The sequence below is a fragment of the Girardinichthys multiradiatus genome, chromosome 15 (genome assembly GCF_021462225.1).
Source record: "Girardinichthys multiradiatus isolate DD_20200921_A chromosome 15, DD_fGirMul_XY1, whole genome shotgun sequence".
Taxonomy (NCBI): Eukaryota; Metazoa; Chordata; class Actinopteri; order Cyprinodontiformes; family Goodeidae; genus Girardinichthys; species Girardinichthys multiradiatus.
The window spans coordinates 7,063,885-7,080,397 of record NC_061808.1 but is presented as its reverse complement, the minus strand read 5'-3'; the positions used below and the strand labels follow the sequence as shown (position 1 = coordinate 7,080,397).

Below are 16,513 nucleotides of genomic sequence, written 5' to 3'. Positions count from 1 at the left end.
TCCTGAGAGAGAAATTTCCTTTAATCTTTTCTGCTATCCACTAAATTACTTATGCTTCCTCCACCTGTCTACCTGTCTACTCTACCCCCCCGCCCCCAATTCTTACCCTTCACTCAACGTTGTTTAAAATCTGACTTAATCTATCCCACTGTCATCTGAACAACCCTCCTCTGCTCTCGCTCCAGGTTCCCTCAATTACCCGATCCGTGGGCCGTGACAGGATCCTGGCTCTCCGCCAGCAGATTCAGTTCCTTTGGGATGCCTACTTCTCCTCTGTAGCCAAAATAGTCTTAACCACTTTGGAGGTAAGCTTGCAGAAAATGGTCTTATATGAAAGTTTGTTGACTTAGGTTGTCAGAAGGGCTTCATCTAATCAGCTAAACTGAAACATCTTGTTCTATACTGTACATCGCCTCTGGCTGTGCATCACCTTGGAAAGTTAAACCTCAGGGTTTCTTTGTCCAGATGACAGTTCTGCTTTTTGTCTAAAGGAGAATTGTACTTTTCTTTTTTCCTGTTTGTATATTTACAAAAAAATGCTGCTCTTATGTGCAGAAACCACAGAGCTTCTCTGTAATAACTGGGAAATATTTATCTCATCTTGTTGAAAGTCTGTCGGGTTTGAAGCATCAATGGCAGCTGAGAATTTTGAAAAGAAATTCATTCAGTAGGCTTGCTTTGCACGCTCAGTTATAACATTACATTTGTTCATCTCACAGCACAGTTTATGCAGGTGCATCTCAATAAACGATTTATTTTAGTAAATCAGTTGAAAAAATAGAATTCATGTATTATATAGATTTAATCCACACAGTGATATGTTTGAAATGTTTTATTTATGTTAATTTCCACCAATAAAACGATTTTTAATACAGAAATGTCAGTCTACTGAAAATGTCATTTATTGTACAGTACATACACTCAAACTTGGTTGGGGCTTTTTAATGCAATTAATGCATTAATGCTGCATTGCATGGAGGTGATCATTAACTGGAACTGCAGAGGTTTTAAGGAAGCTGCAGATTGCTTTAATAGCTGCCCTCAGCTTGTCTGCATTCTTGGGTCAGGTATCTTTTATCTTCCCATGGCAATCGTACATTGATTGTGATTGTTTATAGGTGGAAGAAATAAAATGGCAATTTGTCAGTACAAACTTGCAAAGAAATTAATCGGCCTGGAGAAGTTAAACATGTTTCAGGTGTAAATTCTGCCACAATCATTAGGTTTGCAATCAAAAAGGTTAATAAATTGCTCTCTTTTCTTTATTTAAAATAAATGTCAACCCTTACACAGTCTGGACCTGAAAGATATGCATTATTATGAGTTTGGCTGCCTTAACAGATCTACAGGGGTTGGACAATGAAACTGAAACACCTGGTTTTAGACCACAATAATTTATTAGTATGGTGTAGGGCCTCCTTTTGCAGCCAATACAGCGTCAATTCGTCTTGGGAATGACATATACAAGTTCTGCACAGTGGTCAGAGGGATTTTAAGCCATTCTTCTTGCAGGATAGTGGCCAGGTCACTACGTGATACTGGTGGAGGAAAACGTTTCCTGACTCGTTCCTCCAAAACACCCCAAAGTGGCTCAATAATATTTAGATCTGGTGACTGTGCAGGCCATGGGAGATGTTCAACTTCACTTTCATGTTCATCAAACCAATCTTTCACCAGTCTTGCTGTGTGTATTGGTACATTGTCATCCTGATACATGGCACCGCCTTCAGGATACAATGTTTGAACCATTGGATGCACATGGTCCTCAAGAATGGTTCGGTAGTTCTTGGCAGTGACGCACCCATCTAGCACAAGTATTGGGCCAAGGGAATGCCATGATATGGCAGCCCAAACCATCACTGATCCACCCCCATTCTTCACTCTGGGCATGCAACAGTCTGGGTGGTACGCTTCTTTGGGGCTTCTCCACACCGTAACTCTCCCAGATGTGGGGAAAACAGTAAAGGTGGACTCATCAGAGAACAATACATGTTTCACATTGTCCACAGCCCAAGATTTGCGCTCCTTGCACCATTGAAAGCGACGTTTGGCATTGGCATGAGTGACCAAAAGTTTGGCTACAGCAGCCCGGCCGTGTTTATTGACCCTGTGGAGCTCCCAACGGACAGTTCTGGTGGAAACAGGAGAGTTGAGGTGCACATTTAATTCTGCCGTGATTCGGGCAGCCGTGGTTTCATGTTTTTTGGATACAATCCGGGTTAGCATCCGAACATCCCTTTCAGATAGCTTCCTCTTGCATCCACAGTTAATCTTGTTGGATGTGGTTCGTCCTTCTTGGTGGTATGCTGACATTACCCTGGGTACCGTGGATCTTGATACATCACAGAGACTTGCTGTCTTGGTCACAGATGCGCCAGCAAGACGTGCACCAACAATTTGTCCTCTTTTGAACTCTGGTATGTCACCCATAATGTTGTGTGCATTTCAATATTTTGAGCAAAACTGTGCTCTTACCCTGCTAATTGAACCTTCACACTCTGCTCTTACTGGTGCAATGTGCAATCAATGAAGACTGGCTACCAGGCTGGTCCAATTTAGCCATGAAACCTCCCACACTAAAATGACAGCTGTTTCAGTTTCATTGTCCAACCCCTGTAAATGACTGTGCAGATTGTCTTTGGGTTGTCATACAACTTGTTCTTCACTTCTGCACGCAGCTAAATGTCAAACATTGAACTTAAAAATTGTATGTTTTATCTCAACATTAATGTTTTAAATCTGTGGAGGTGTGGAGCCAACTGCTGAATGCTCTGCAGAGTTTTCTCCTGTTGTTCATCTTCCGTTGCGGAACACGTTGCCGTCATGCTTGTCAGAAAGTTTCAGCGGCCTGTTGCATTTGCAAACAAGAATCATGGATAACAGTAGAAAAAACGTCGAAGCAGTCAAAACCAAGATCCACTTTACAACTTTTATCTGACACAAAAAGGCAAAATGGTCAAAACTTAGGTTTCATTTAAAAACTTTGGAATATTTCTATGTGGCTCCAAACTTGTCAGATTAAAATAAAACAGCTTGAAATAACTCAAAATAAACCAGTAAGTTAATAATGACTAAAACACCCTGAACTTACCTTTACCAAGTCAGTAAGGTCAGTGGCCCTAAACTAAATATCATAATGAATTTTACAAATTTACTTAAACAAGTTGGTGGAGTAGTGCCGTGTAATTACCAAACATGTCAACTGTGCTGCAAACATGTTAATGTTAAATAATGTAGAAAAATGTGTTAACATCTCACAATGCATTCAGTCAACAAGCAAAACTAAGCTGTGTCCTGATGCAGGGGGTAAAATGTGGGGCCTTTCATTTTCTAATGTGAAGTCATTCGCAAAATACAAAACATTTTGCCAACGTCTGACATGGAGAAACCTTTATACCATAAAACATGAAATAATTAATCTGACAAATTTTGGGGAAAAGATTATTACCATCGGTTTGAAATTATCTTTAAGAGGCTTTGCTCTTTTACAAATACCGGAACCATGTTTGTTTGTTTTGGCTAGTAATTACAACTGCAAAATATTAATGCAGGTCACAACCTAAAAAAAACACTAGTATGGGAATACATTTGGATAACAGTCACCAGGAGCAAGGGATTTAAGATTCTTAAATCTTTATCTCTCTTCTATTTTTATGTGAGAATTGTTTTCCTTCCATATTTGTTTTGATATGCACTAAAAATAAATTGCTTTATTATTTCATCTATTATAAACCCTTAGATTCCAACTGGCAACTGAATTTGTTTTAATAGCAACCTGCTGCTCATATCACAGATGGATAAAAAAAACCTGCATTACCCAAGCGCTATAAACGCCTTTAAATAGTAAAGCTAAGTCACAGTTTTAACATATTTTCTACCTCAAGATTTCATACTGGAAATGTCTGGATGTTGTAGGGCTGTCATGGTTGACACGCCTCTTCAACATTGCGTGGCGGTCGGGGACAGTGCCTCTGGACTGGCAGACTGGGGTGGTGGTCCCCCTTTATAAGAAGGTGGACCGGAGGGTGTGTTCCAACTACAGGGGGATCACACTCCTCAGCCTCCCTGGTAAGGCCTACGCCAGGGTATTGGAGAGGAGAGTCCGACCGATAGTCGAACCTCGGCTTCAGGAGGAACAGTGTGGTTTTCGTCCCAGCCATGGAACACTGGACCAGCTCTATACCCTCTACAGGGTGCTCGAGGGTTCATGGGAGTTTGCCCAACCGGTTCACATGTGTTTTGTGGACCTGGAGAAGGCATTCGACTGTGTCCCTCGTGATGCCCTGTGGGGGGTGCTCCAGGAGTATGAAATCGGGGGCCCTTTATTAGGGGCCATCCGGTCCCTGTACGAGCGGAGCAGGAGTTTGGTCCGCATTGCCGGCACTAAGTCGGACCTGTTCCCAGTGCATGTTGGACTCCGGCAGGGCTGCCCTTTGTCGCCGGTCCTGTTCATAACTTTTATGGACAGGATTTCTAGACGCAGCCAAGGGCCGGAGGGGGTCTGGTTTGGGGACCAGTGGATTTCGTCTCTTCTTTTTGCGGATGACGTGGTCCTGCTGGCCCCCTCTAGCCAAGACCCACAGCATGCGCTGTGGCGGTTCGCAGCCGAGTGTGAAGCGGCTGGGATGAGGATCAGCTCCTCCAAGTCCGAGGCCATGGTACTCGACCGGAAAAGGGTGGCTTGTCCTCTTCAGGTTGGAGGGGAGTTCCTGCCTCAAGTGGAAGAGTTTAAGTATCTCGGGGTCTTGTTCACGAGTGAGGGAAGAATGGAGTGGGAGATCGACAGACGGATCGGTGCAGCTGCCACAGTAATGGGGGCGCTGTGCCGGTCCGTTGTGGTGAAGAGAGAGCTGAGCCGAAAAGCAAAGCTCTCAATTTACCGGTCGGTCTACGTTCCTACCCTCACCTATGGCCATGAACTTTGGGTCATGACCGAAAGAACGAGATCACGGATACAAGCGGCTGAAATGAGCTTCCTCCGTAGGGTGGCCGGGCACTCCCTTAGAGATAGGGTGAGGAGCTCGGCCATCCGGGAGGAGCTCGGAGTAGAGCCGCTGCTCCTCCACATTGAGAGGAGCCAGTTGAGGTGGCTCGGGCATCTATACCGGATGCCTCCTGGACGCCTTCCTCGGGAGGTGTTCCAGGCACGTCCCACCGGGAGGAGGCCCAGGGGACGGCCCAGGACACGCTGGAGGGACTATGTCTCTCGGCTGGCCTGGGAACGCCTTGGGCTCCCCCTGGAGGAGCTGGAGGAGGTGTCTGGAGAGAGGGACTTCTGGGCGTCTCTGCTGAGTCTGCTGCCCCCGCGACCCGGTCCTGGATAAGCGGAAGACGACGAACGAACGAACGAAGATTTCATACTTTTTTAAGTTTGAATTTCAAATGTTTTCCAGTAACATTTTTGGCACAAAATGAGTAGAAAACATTTACAGTTAAATCCAAGATTATTCATAACCCTGGCAGATGTAGGTTTAAATTAATCTTTTAAGTTTACAAACATGCTACTTCTGACTGGAAGTAATACCAAAGTTTTGGGAAGGCCCAGTCAGGGTCCCGAGTTGAATCTGATAGAGAAGAGGGAGCTAAAGATTAGGGTGATGCCAAGGAGGTCATCCAGCTTTGAGCTCATCACCAAAGATAAATCATCAAAATATCAGTGGAAAATGGATGGATTTCTTTTCTCTGTAATGATGACAATTCAGTTTAGTGATGTAAATCACAGTTAAAGGAAAGGAAAAATGAAATAAAGAACACTATGCTAAATTTAGCATTGTTCTGTTTAGCTTTTTCAGTGCTCAAATGCACGCTAAAGGTCATGACCTGAAGATGCCAACAGAACTGCATTGTCTGCAAAATAGACTCTTAAGTTCCCAAACCTTCTTCAAGCTTGATTGTTTCCCTGTGGTTGGAAATACTATAGAATATTAATAATTCAAAAGCTTTATGGTTTTACAAAGTTATATTGACTTGGCATTCAATCCAAATAAGTTTACAAAGTGCCAATTAACAACAATATTTCTGGTGAGCTTTATTATTTTATCAGGGGCTCATTTACTAACACTTCTCATCAGTTTCAGGCTTGGAATCAAAATCGTAAAGGACACCTGTCACCAAATCTGGCTGTGACTCATTGATCGCATAAATCATATAAACTCAAACCTTTCTTAAAAACTTTAATTACAGTCAGAAACTAGAGTAAACCTCAACATTTAAACCGCTAAAAGTTGAATGAGAAAGTGTTAGACTGTACAGAAATGTTAAACTTATGGAATGAACAGTCACTATGTGTTGGCAAGTCTGTTTCTAAATCTCTTTTGCAATATTTTCCAATGTGCCATCTGTCAGAGTCCCTTACCACATAAAAAAAAACAGTCTGACAAAAAGAGAGTGACTGATCTGTTGTTTAAAGAATTTTTGATATGTTAGCTTATCAAACACCAAAGGTTATCATGCGAGCTTTAGAATAGTAAGAGGATTCTGACCTTTGTGACTTCACCAAATGCCCGGCTCTAGCAGAGTATGAAATTAGACAGATGCCCACTAACAGTCATGTACTGCCGGCCAGATGTGCTAAGAACCCCAGAGCCAGCGTGCTACCTTGCTAAATGGGTGTAATGAAGCGTTTTTGAAAACTGTGGTGTCCCATGTGCTGCAAGCCTGGTCCTTAGCTTCAAACAGTGGATGTATTACTATGTTTGTGGTTGTTAAAGCTGGTTGCGAAAGTCAGTTCTGCCCAGAAAAGTGGAGACCATGGAGCCAGAGATCAAATTTAACCAAAAGTCTTAATGTTATTTTTTATGGGTCTGGTGATTTAAATAGAAATACCTTTAAACACTCTATTAACACTGAATGTTTAAGAAATTTAAATCGATAATTGATCATTAACCCCAGTATTATCAAATTCAAACCACACTGCAGTCTACATGCTCCCAGCAGCACCTGTTTGTGGTGGAAGGTGGTCCTATTTAGCATGTTCAGGCTGTGCCAGCCCCACACCGGTCCAAGAGTAGCATGTAGGGTGTGTGATCAAGGGTTAATAAATTGCACTAAGCCTGGTACCTCACCCAGAACCAGGTTGCCATGAGAGAGCCTACCAGGAGCAAAACTGTACCAGAGAACACATCTTATCAGGTCACTGAGATACCTAGCTCCCTCGACCCAAGTTTGTAAAATGTGTGTATTGACTGAATAAATGAGATCAACCCTAAAAAGTGAGTAGAATGAGCTTCCTCCGCAGGCAGGCTACATTCTCAGTAAGGAACAAGGTAAGATGTTTGGATAAATCAAAGTTTAGTCCCAATTTGCCTCAAAAAGGAGCCAGTAAAGGTTAGAATGTCTCCTGGATACATGTCTCACTGGGAGGAGGGTTCTGGTCAGAACAAGGAGTTTGGGAAACTATATCTCACTGCTGGCTTAGAAACACCACAATGTTGCATAGATGAGGTGGAGGAGCCAGTTAGGGTGGGGATCTGGACATACGTCTTCTGGACATCTTTTCTGGACACCAGTATTTATTTATTTTTTTTATGTCTAACTGGGACGAGGCTTCAGTTGGGAACCAGGACTGAACAGAGAGATTCCTCCTCACAGCAGGCTTGGGAACACTTTAAAATAAACCAAGATGAGGTGGAAGAGCCAGTTGAGGTGGGCATCTGGTCAGAAGGTAGCTGGGAGAGAGAGGTCGAAGTTCATTTAATTTCTGAGATGTCTTGGCCCCCTGATCATGGGCCTCCAGTTCACTGCTGTAATGCAGAATTTTATGAGCTGAATAATTTTGAGACAGCAGTAGTCATTTAAAAATAGGATTTAGTGTTAAACATGGATGAAATGTGTGTATTATTAGGTTAATTAAACGGATTAAACTGTCTTTCTGTAAATTTGTTGATTGCGAAAACCTGAACCATTTAAAAGTTTACCAATAAGACTAATTAGCAGTGGGGTTGAACAGTGTGAAAAAGACATTGTAAGATATTTGTGTATTCTGCACTTATAGTAAGCTGTGTCATTTATCTTCCTCTGAAGCCAGCAGAAGAGCTGGCTCCCAACATTTTGCCAAGTGTCGTGACCTTTGGTGGCAACCCAGATGGATGTTATTAGCTCTATAACAAATGGACAGCTCATGTTGGGGTTAAACTGACACCATTGTAAAGGAGAAGAATTTCAACATTGAAACAAGTCTCCTTGCAGAGACTTCCCCAGGCACCGGATGCCTCTAAACAGCTGGTTCCTTTTAGTTCTAAATATCTAAACTTTATGTAATTAACTATAATATGCAGCATTGGTTATGCTTGCTTATATGAGACCTTAAATTTCAAATGAGCCATTTTGTAAGAAAACACTGAGATAATGGGACTTTTGGTGTTTTGGGAATTATTTTGTTTTTTACAAAATCTAATCTATCTCTAACTTGCATTTTCTGTCCACCTCCCCCAGATCTTACAGGACCGAGTGGAGTCTCATGTGACCAGAAATCACTTGCTGTGGAATTTCCTACCTGGCGGTCTCTTCACACTCCCACAGTTCTCAACTGACCCTGCTCAGTTCCCTTTCTACTATGCCATCCTGGGTTAGTACTGATTCTATATAGATGTCTTCTAGCATCTGAATGGAATAACCAGTTACTACAGTCCTCAAATGACATCAACATCTCAAGAGTATAATGGACGGATAAAATATCAGGAAGTAAAATCTGTTTCTTAGTCAGCCTTGGTGATGAGAGGATAGACAATGAATTTCATTCCAGCAGATGGAGACAAAATGGTTTGCTCTGTCCAGGAAACATTTCATTCCATTTTATAGAGTTGACTTACACAACTACACTGCACATTGCTTCCCAAAATAGACAGAAAAATCATAATTCTACTCATGGAACAAATTATTTTTGTTCCAATTGATTCAATTGAATTGGTTGCAATTGAATAAAGCATTATTAACTACATATCTCTGGTCTATAATGACATGCAATTAAGTAAAAGCCTGCAGAATATTTTAAGATATGAAATTTTACATGATAAAAGTTTTGCATTAATTACAGCAAATTCAATTAATTTGTTCCACTACTTTAGAGGCATGCCAAGACAAAAACAAAGGTAAAAATAGCTTCATATCATGTCATCTAACAGTCAAGTGGTTTTCCATGCACACTTAAAAAGCATCCAGTTAGTGTAGCTTTAAGGCTGAAAATGTCATCATAAAAAAAAAAAACTTAAGTGATTAATAAGAAATGGAGGTTAAACGAAAATTCAGAATGAAAGACTCACCTTCACCGCCTCCACCTTCCAATGATTCTTCTGTGCGTCTCCCGGCCTTCCAATCAGCATCCTGTCCGTCTGATTCTACCATCCAATCACCTTCCGACACCTTGTTTTTTAAAGGACCTTCAGCTGTGTTCATCCTCACCTGTCAGTTGAGCTCATCCCTCCTCCACCCCACCTCCAACATCTTCTTTCACATCTACTCCTGGCTTCCTCGCTCCCTGGCCGCCAATCCACCACCAGTGTCGGATCAAGGGGAAGACATCTCTAAATCTAAGCCTTACAAATGATCATCTTAGCTCATTTCATTCTCAGCATTCATGTCTTCCTCCCAGGTCAGAGCGCCAAAGAAATAACCATGTAATTTCTCATCATTAAAACTTTTCTAATTGCCATCCCATTCTTGGTGAGTCTTTTCAGATTGAATTAGATAAACATTAAAACAATATTACGGAACCAACACATTGTCTCTAAAGTCTGTTTCTGTTACAAGTCATCCTACCAATATATGTCAGGTCTGAACAGAGGATGCAGCAGCCTGCAAACATTCCAGCTGCAGATCCAATCCAAAGATGTGCATGAAGTGAAGGGAAGGTGGTGTAATGATTCTGTAATCTCTGTGAATCACTCAATCTTCACAAGATCTTGTTGTACCTTCTTCTTCTTCTATTGTTAGCTACATCCATTGTTGTTTCTTTTTCATGATCACAGTCTGCCTTACTTTACTCACCATTTTGTTCTGCTGGGATTTGACTCATGTAGCATCCCAATCTTCTAAAATGAGGACTGCTGTGCATAAACACAGAAACAGGCTGTGGTTGTTTCTGCCTCTTCATGTTCTGTTTGTTTATCCTTGGTCCCCATCACATTAGTTATTTTAATATTAAAAGGCTGCTTCACATAGATGCATTATTTAAATTTTAGCTTCCACTTCTCCCCTCTTCTCAAAGTTTCAAAGAGGTTGGAATGCAGCAAAATGTTCTTTTTATAATTTTTGTATTTCACAAAAGTTCTGTCAATATAGAATATTTTAAATTTTTATCTGACCAAAAAGATTCATAATTTATTGTTGCATCTGAGCATCTTGTTGTATGGTCATCATAAGGAATTTCCTCTTGAGGAGTAATAAAGTAATTCTGATTCTGATGGAAGACTGATTATTTACACCTTTGAATCACTCTAGCTGCAGTCAAACTACTAAACTTAATTAACAGCTAAAGAGAAGAAATTGATGACATAGTGGAAGAGTTTATATGAAGTACACTGTTCACACAAAAACAAATGCCACACAATTTATTTTATTTGTAAAACTGACATCATATTTCAAGTAGTTTCTAATGATGGTCAAAGTAATACTGTTAGTATTTTTGAATATCTCTTAATAGCAACCAACCCCTGTTCCCCATGTGATGAATCAAGTTTCTGTGCAAAAGCATGGCCTTGTTAATAGGGCTATACAGGTCCTTCTCAAAATATTAGCATATTGTGATAAAGTTCATTATTTTTCATAATGTCATGATGAAAATTTAACATTCATATATTTTAGATTCATTGCACACTAACTGAAATATTTCAGGTCTTTTATTGTCTTAATACAGATGATTTTGGCATACAGCTCATGAAAACCCAAAATTCCTATCTCACAAAATTAGCATATCATTAAAAGGGTCTCTAAACGAGCTATGAACCTAATCATCTGAATCAACGAGTTAACTCTAAACACCTGCAAAAGATTCCTGAGGCCTTCAAAACTCCCAGCCTGGTTCATTACTCAAAACCCCAATCATGGGTAAGACTGCCGACCTGACTGCTGTCCAGAAGGCCACTATTGACACCCTCAAGCAAGAGGGTAAGACACAGAAAGAAATTTCTGAACGAATAGGCTGTTCCCAGAGTGCTGTATCAAGGCACCTCAGTGGGAAGTCTGTGGGAAGGAAAAAGTGTGGCAGAAAACGCTGCACAACGAGAAGAGGTGACCGGACCCTGAGGAAGATTGTGGAGAAGGGCCGATTCCAGACCTTGGGGGACCTGCGGAAGCAGTGGACTGAGTCTGGAGTAGAAACATCCAGAGCCACCGTGCACAGGCGTGTGCAGGAAATGGGCTACAGGTGCCGCATTCCCCAGGTCAAGCCACTTTTGAACCAGAAACAGCGGCAGAAGCGCCTGACCTGGGCTACAGAGAAGCAGCACTGGACTGTTGCTCAGTGGTCCAAAGTACTTTTTCGGATGAAAGCAAATTCTGCATGTCATTCGGAAATCAAGGTGCCAAAGTCTGGAGGAAGACTGGGGAGAAGGAAATGCCAAAATGCCAGAAGTCCAGTGTCAAGTACCCACAGGCAGTGATGGTCTGGGGTGCCGTGTCAGCTGCTGGTGTTGGTCCACTGTGTTTTATCAAGGGCAGGGTCAATGCAGCTAGCTATCAGGAGATTTTGGAGCACTTCATGCTTCCATCTGCTGAAAAGCTTTATGGAGATGAAGATTTCATTTTTCAGCACGACCTGGCACCTGCTCACAGTGCCAAAACCACTGGTAAAAGGTTTACTGACCATGGTATCACTGTGCTCAATTGGCCTGCCAACTCTCCTGACCTGAACCCCATAGAGAATCTGTGGGATATTGTGAAGAGAACGTTGAGAGACTCAAGACCCAACACTCTGGATGAGCTAAAGGCCGCTATCGAAGCATCCTGGGCCTCCATAAGACCTCAGCAGTGCCACAGGCTGATTGCCTCCATGCCACGCCGCATTGAAGCAGTCATTTCTGCAAAAGGATTCCCGACCAAGTATTGAGTGCATAACTGTACATGATTATTTGAAGGTTGACGTTTTTTGTATTAAAAACACTTTTCTTTTATTGGTCGGATGAAATATGCTAATTTTGTGAGATAGGAATTTTGGGTTTTCATGAGCTGTATGCCAAAATCATCCGTATTAAGACAATAAAAGACCTGAAATATTTCAGTTAGTGTGCAATGAATCTAAAATATATGAATGTTAAATTTTCATCATGACATTATGGAAAATAATGAACTTTATCACAATATGCTAATATTTTGAGAAGGACCCGTATGTCTTCAAAAAAAGCTGCCATACTGGAAGGGTAATGGGCCCAAAGTGTGCCCAAAAATAATCTCCCCTACCCTTACATTTCCACCAGCAGTCTGAACCTGTGAAGTTGGATGGATCCATGCCTTCAAGTTATTTGTGTTAAACAATGACCCTATCATCTGAATATTGCCGCTGGAATATAGAATCATCCAGTCAGTCAAAGGTTTTCAACCTAGATATTGTCAGATTTTGGTTGAGACGTATGACAGGAGTGTGGTCTTCTGCTGCTATGTGCTCCAGGGTTGGACATGTTTTGCATTCAGAAATGGTATTCTGTATATCTTGGTTGTAAGTGCTAATTTCAGCAGTGCATTTTCATCCACACAGCTGCATATTTCTCTCTTTCTGACCATTCTTTGGTAGTGCATGAAAATCCCAGTAGATCAGTAGCTTCTGAAGTGTAGCACCAACAGCCATGATGCTCAATGTAAATTTCAGGACGTTGTCCTCACCACATCTACTTAGATGCTTAAAGGCATTAAGTTGCTGCCATATGTTTGGCTCAGCTGCTGTTTGTGGTAAACAAGTACAACAAATAAAGTAAAAAGATTTGTTTGGAGTTACAGTATAGGGACTTTGCATTTTTATTACGTGAAACCCCGGCTTGTCAGTTAAGTTATGGTGTGAGTCAGTGAGATTCTCTTGTGAGAAGTTGGGCCAAAAATGTGATTTCACCTCTGGTAGCTCGTTGCATTCCATCTGCTCAGAGTCAATGTTTGCCGCATTGCCCAGGAAAACTATAGGAAGCCTAGTGCACAGACACTCGCTCTTCTCTGTAAAGTCGGCACTCTGAGGGAGAGTAATGAAGCGTGGGCAGCCGGAGCCAGGAGGCACACCATGGTCCACCTCCACCGCCCACCAGTGGAGACAAACAAGTGGGAAAGGTCCTTTGCATAAAATATCCATGCTCCTGCAAGGAAGTCTGAAGTCAAGGACTAATCTGTTGTTTATTTTATTTAGTGCATGCACAGTGAAATGTGAAGAAAGGAACAAGTGAGCAATCTGCTTGTCGATGTATCCAACCTTGACATGGCCTTAAAATATCCCCAAGTTACTAATTTAAGGTTATTCTAATTCCTACAGGGAAACCACTAACACGCTGTGGGTTATGAGCTGGAAAGAAAGCATCAAAATGACAACACAGGGCATAATTCACTGAAAGTTACTGCAAGGCAGTCATGTTAAGTGTTTTGAAATTTGTTTCCTTACAAAAACATTTTAAGGTATATTGACTATTTATTTTAAATCCTTTTTGATCCAAGGTAGAAATATGCATCTGCTGAAGATTAACAAGTAAACATCTCACACAAACACAAGACAAGTCAGAGGCATAACTGACAGTTAAAAAACAAAACATGTCTTAATGTTTTGTAATGTGAATGTAGAGGATGTCAGACGGCCTCAGAGTTAGAAACTTTAAGCTGCAGGCTGTGTATGTACATCTGCGTGGGTGTGTTCCCCAACCACAGCGATTCTCCGTGGACTGAGGCAGTAACTCAAATCGATGTTTGTCTTCCTCGTAGGAATTGTGGACACTCGGGTTAGGCGGTGGAAAGGAGGGAGGGATGGAGCGAGAGATGGAGCAGTTTTGTTTATGCCTTTGCAGTAAATCACTATTTCTGCTGCTGCCGCTTGGGGAATAACTTACCGTCAATGCTGCGTGTTCAGTGGTCTCACTCTGCTACCTTTCCATAACTTTTGATGGCAAAGCAGTTGCAACTTCCGCCTGACACTTTAAAAAAGTTTGACTTACTGCTCAGACATATTGGCCTGAGGAGCTGCATGAATATCTTGATGTGATGGCTAAAGTTACAGCTTAATTTTAGTTTGTGAAAAAGTTACTAGAGTTAGGGAGCTAATTCTGACTGATGGAAAATTTCAGTTAAAAGAGATGAGCTTTATGGGTGCTAAAAATTTAGTTCAATCAGTTTTATTTATATAGGCCACAACACATGCAACTCATCATGTAACTCCTCTCAAGGCACTTGAGAGGAGTTACAAAGTCAATTCAATTGAGTCGTACAAATTTCAAGTCGGGTATATTTATTCCGATTAATCCTAACTATCAAACAGTGCAGTCAGATTTAGTTTAATATTCAAATTGATTCAAAAGTTTTTCTATCTAAGGAAACGCAGCAGATTGCATCGAGTCAGTGACTTGTAGCAGTCATTTCTCCTTGATGAGCATGTAGAGACAGTGGACAGTCACTGGCAATGACTTTGCAGCAATCCCTCATACTGAGCATGCATGTGGCAACAGTGGAGAGGAAAACTCCCTTCCTTGGAATTGCTTGGATTTGCTTAAGTTTTCAAGGTTTGATTTTTGATTTTGTTTCCAACAAGTTGTTGAAATCTAAATTCAATCCAATTTAGTTTTATTTATATAGCGCCAATTCACAACACAAGTCTCAAGGCACTTCATAAAGTCAATTCAATCGAATCATACAGATTTCAAGTCAGGTACATACATTCCAATTAATCCTAACTATTGAACAGTGCAGTCAGAATCAGTTATTTATTCAAATTGGTTAAAAGGTTTTTCTGTCTAAGGAAACCCAGCAGATTGCATCAAGTCAGTGACTTGTAGCTGTCATTTCTCCTGGATGAGCATGTAGAGACAGTGGACAGTCACTGGCATTGACTTTGCAGCGATCCCTCATACTGAGCATGCATGTAGCGACAGCGGAAAGGAAAAACTTCCTTTTAACAGGAAGAAACCTCCAGCAGAACCAGAACCAGGCTCTGTGTGAGCGGCTATCTGCCACAACCGACTGGGGGTTTGAGAGAACAGAGCAGAGACACAAAATGAACACAGAAGCACTGATCCAGAAGTACTTTCTATGGGAAGAAAAAGTAAATGTTAAATGTCACTTAGGAAGAAAAAACAAATCAACTCTGAGCCAGTTTTCAAGTTTAGAGTATGAAACGGAACACAGGGTCAAGCGTATCATCGGTAGAGGGTGAGCATTAAGTTGTTGGCAGCAGAAGATTGGACGATGCCCCCCTCCAGGAAGGTGTCACAGGTAGATACAGAGTCAGGCCAGGTGTAGCTTCTAGGAAGAGAAAAGAGAGAGAACATAAAGTTAAAAGCTGAAATAACAGAAAATAATGCAAAATTAGAGAATAGTATGAGAATGTAGCAGAGAGAGTGAAAGTGGTCATTATGTCATCCAGTAGCCTAAGCCTATAGCAGCATAACTACAGAGATAGCTCAGGATAACCTAAACCACTCTAACTATAAGCTTGATCAAAAAGGAAAGTTTTAAGCCTAGCCTTAAATGTAGACAGGGTGTCTGCCTCATGGACTAAAACTGGGAGCTGATTCCACAGGAGAGGAGTCTGATAACTAAAAGATCTGCCTCCCATTCTACTTCTAGAGACTCTAGGAACCACCAGTAAACCTGCAGTCTGAGAATGAAGTGCTCTGTTAAGAACATATTAAACCAGCCTAGTGCTGTTCCCCTGATCCCTACAGCATATTCCAGCCTTTTTAAGAGAATATTATGATCAACTGTATCAAATGCAGCACCGAGATCTAGCAGAACCAGAACAGACACAAGTCCATTATCTGAGGCCATAAGAATTTCATTAGTGACTTTCAGCAGAGCTGTTTCAGTGCTATGATGAGCTCTGAAACCTGACTGAAACTCTTCAAACAGGTCATTGCTGTGTAAATGCTCACACATTTGATTAGCAACTATTTTCTCAAGAATTGTAGATAAGAACGTAAGATTGGATATAGGTCTGTAATTTATTAAATCATCTTTAGGTTTCATAAGTAAATGTTTGATTACAGCTATCTTAAGAGCCTGTAGTACATCTCCATTTACTAAGGATAGATCAATAATCTCTAAAATGGGTGAGGCTGGTAATCAAAGGGAGCATTTCCTTAAATAATTTGGTTGGGATTGAGTCTAACACACAAGTTGAAGATGAATAAAACTATAGTTGCATTGCTTTTGCAGTAAACAGGTTAGATCGGGTTACATTTTGGAAAAGGAAAGTACCCTAAATTTGATGTTATCTGCCTTCTGATTGTGCTAACAATGTCATTATTACCCCTAAATGTCTGTCATTGGGAAATGGGTAGTGGTGGCCTAGTGGTTAGAGAGCAGGGCATTTGTGTCCTGGAGAGTCCACAAGTACCCTGGT

The 16,513-nt window shown here is 41.4% G+C and overlaps 1 protein-coding gene across 2 annotated transcripts in view; it reads left to right on the top strand.

The window, feature by feature from the left end:
• Positions 1-16,513, top strand: part of LOC124881887 (exostosin-1) — a 381,563-nt gene that overhangs the window by 323,507 nt on the left and 41,543 nt on the right. For both annotated transcript variants that reach the window (XM_047387779.1, XM_047387780.1), the window contains 2 exons: positions 186-305; positions 8,434-8,566. In XM_047387779.1, coding sequence (XP_047243735.1) covers positions 186-305; positions 8,434-8,566 — 253 coding nt within the window. The remainder of the gene's footprint in view (positions 1-185; positions 306-8,433; positions 8,567-16,513) is intronic.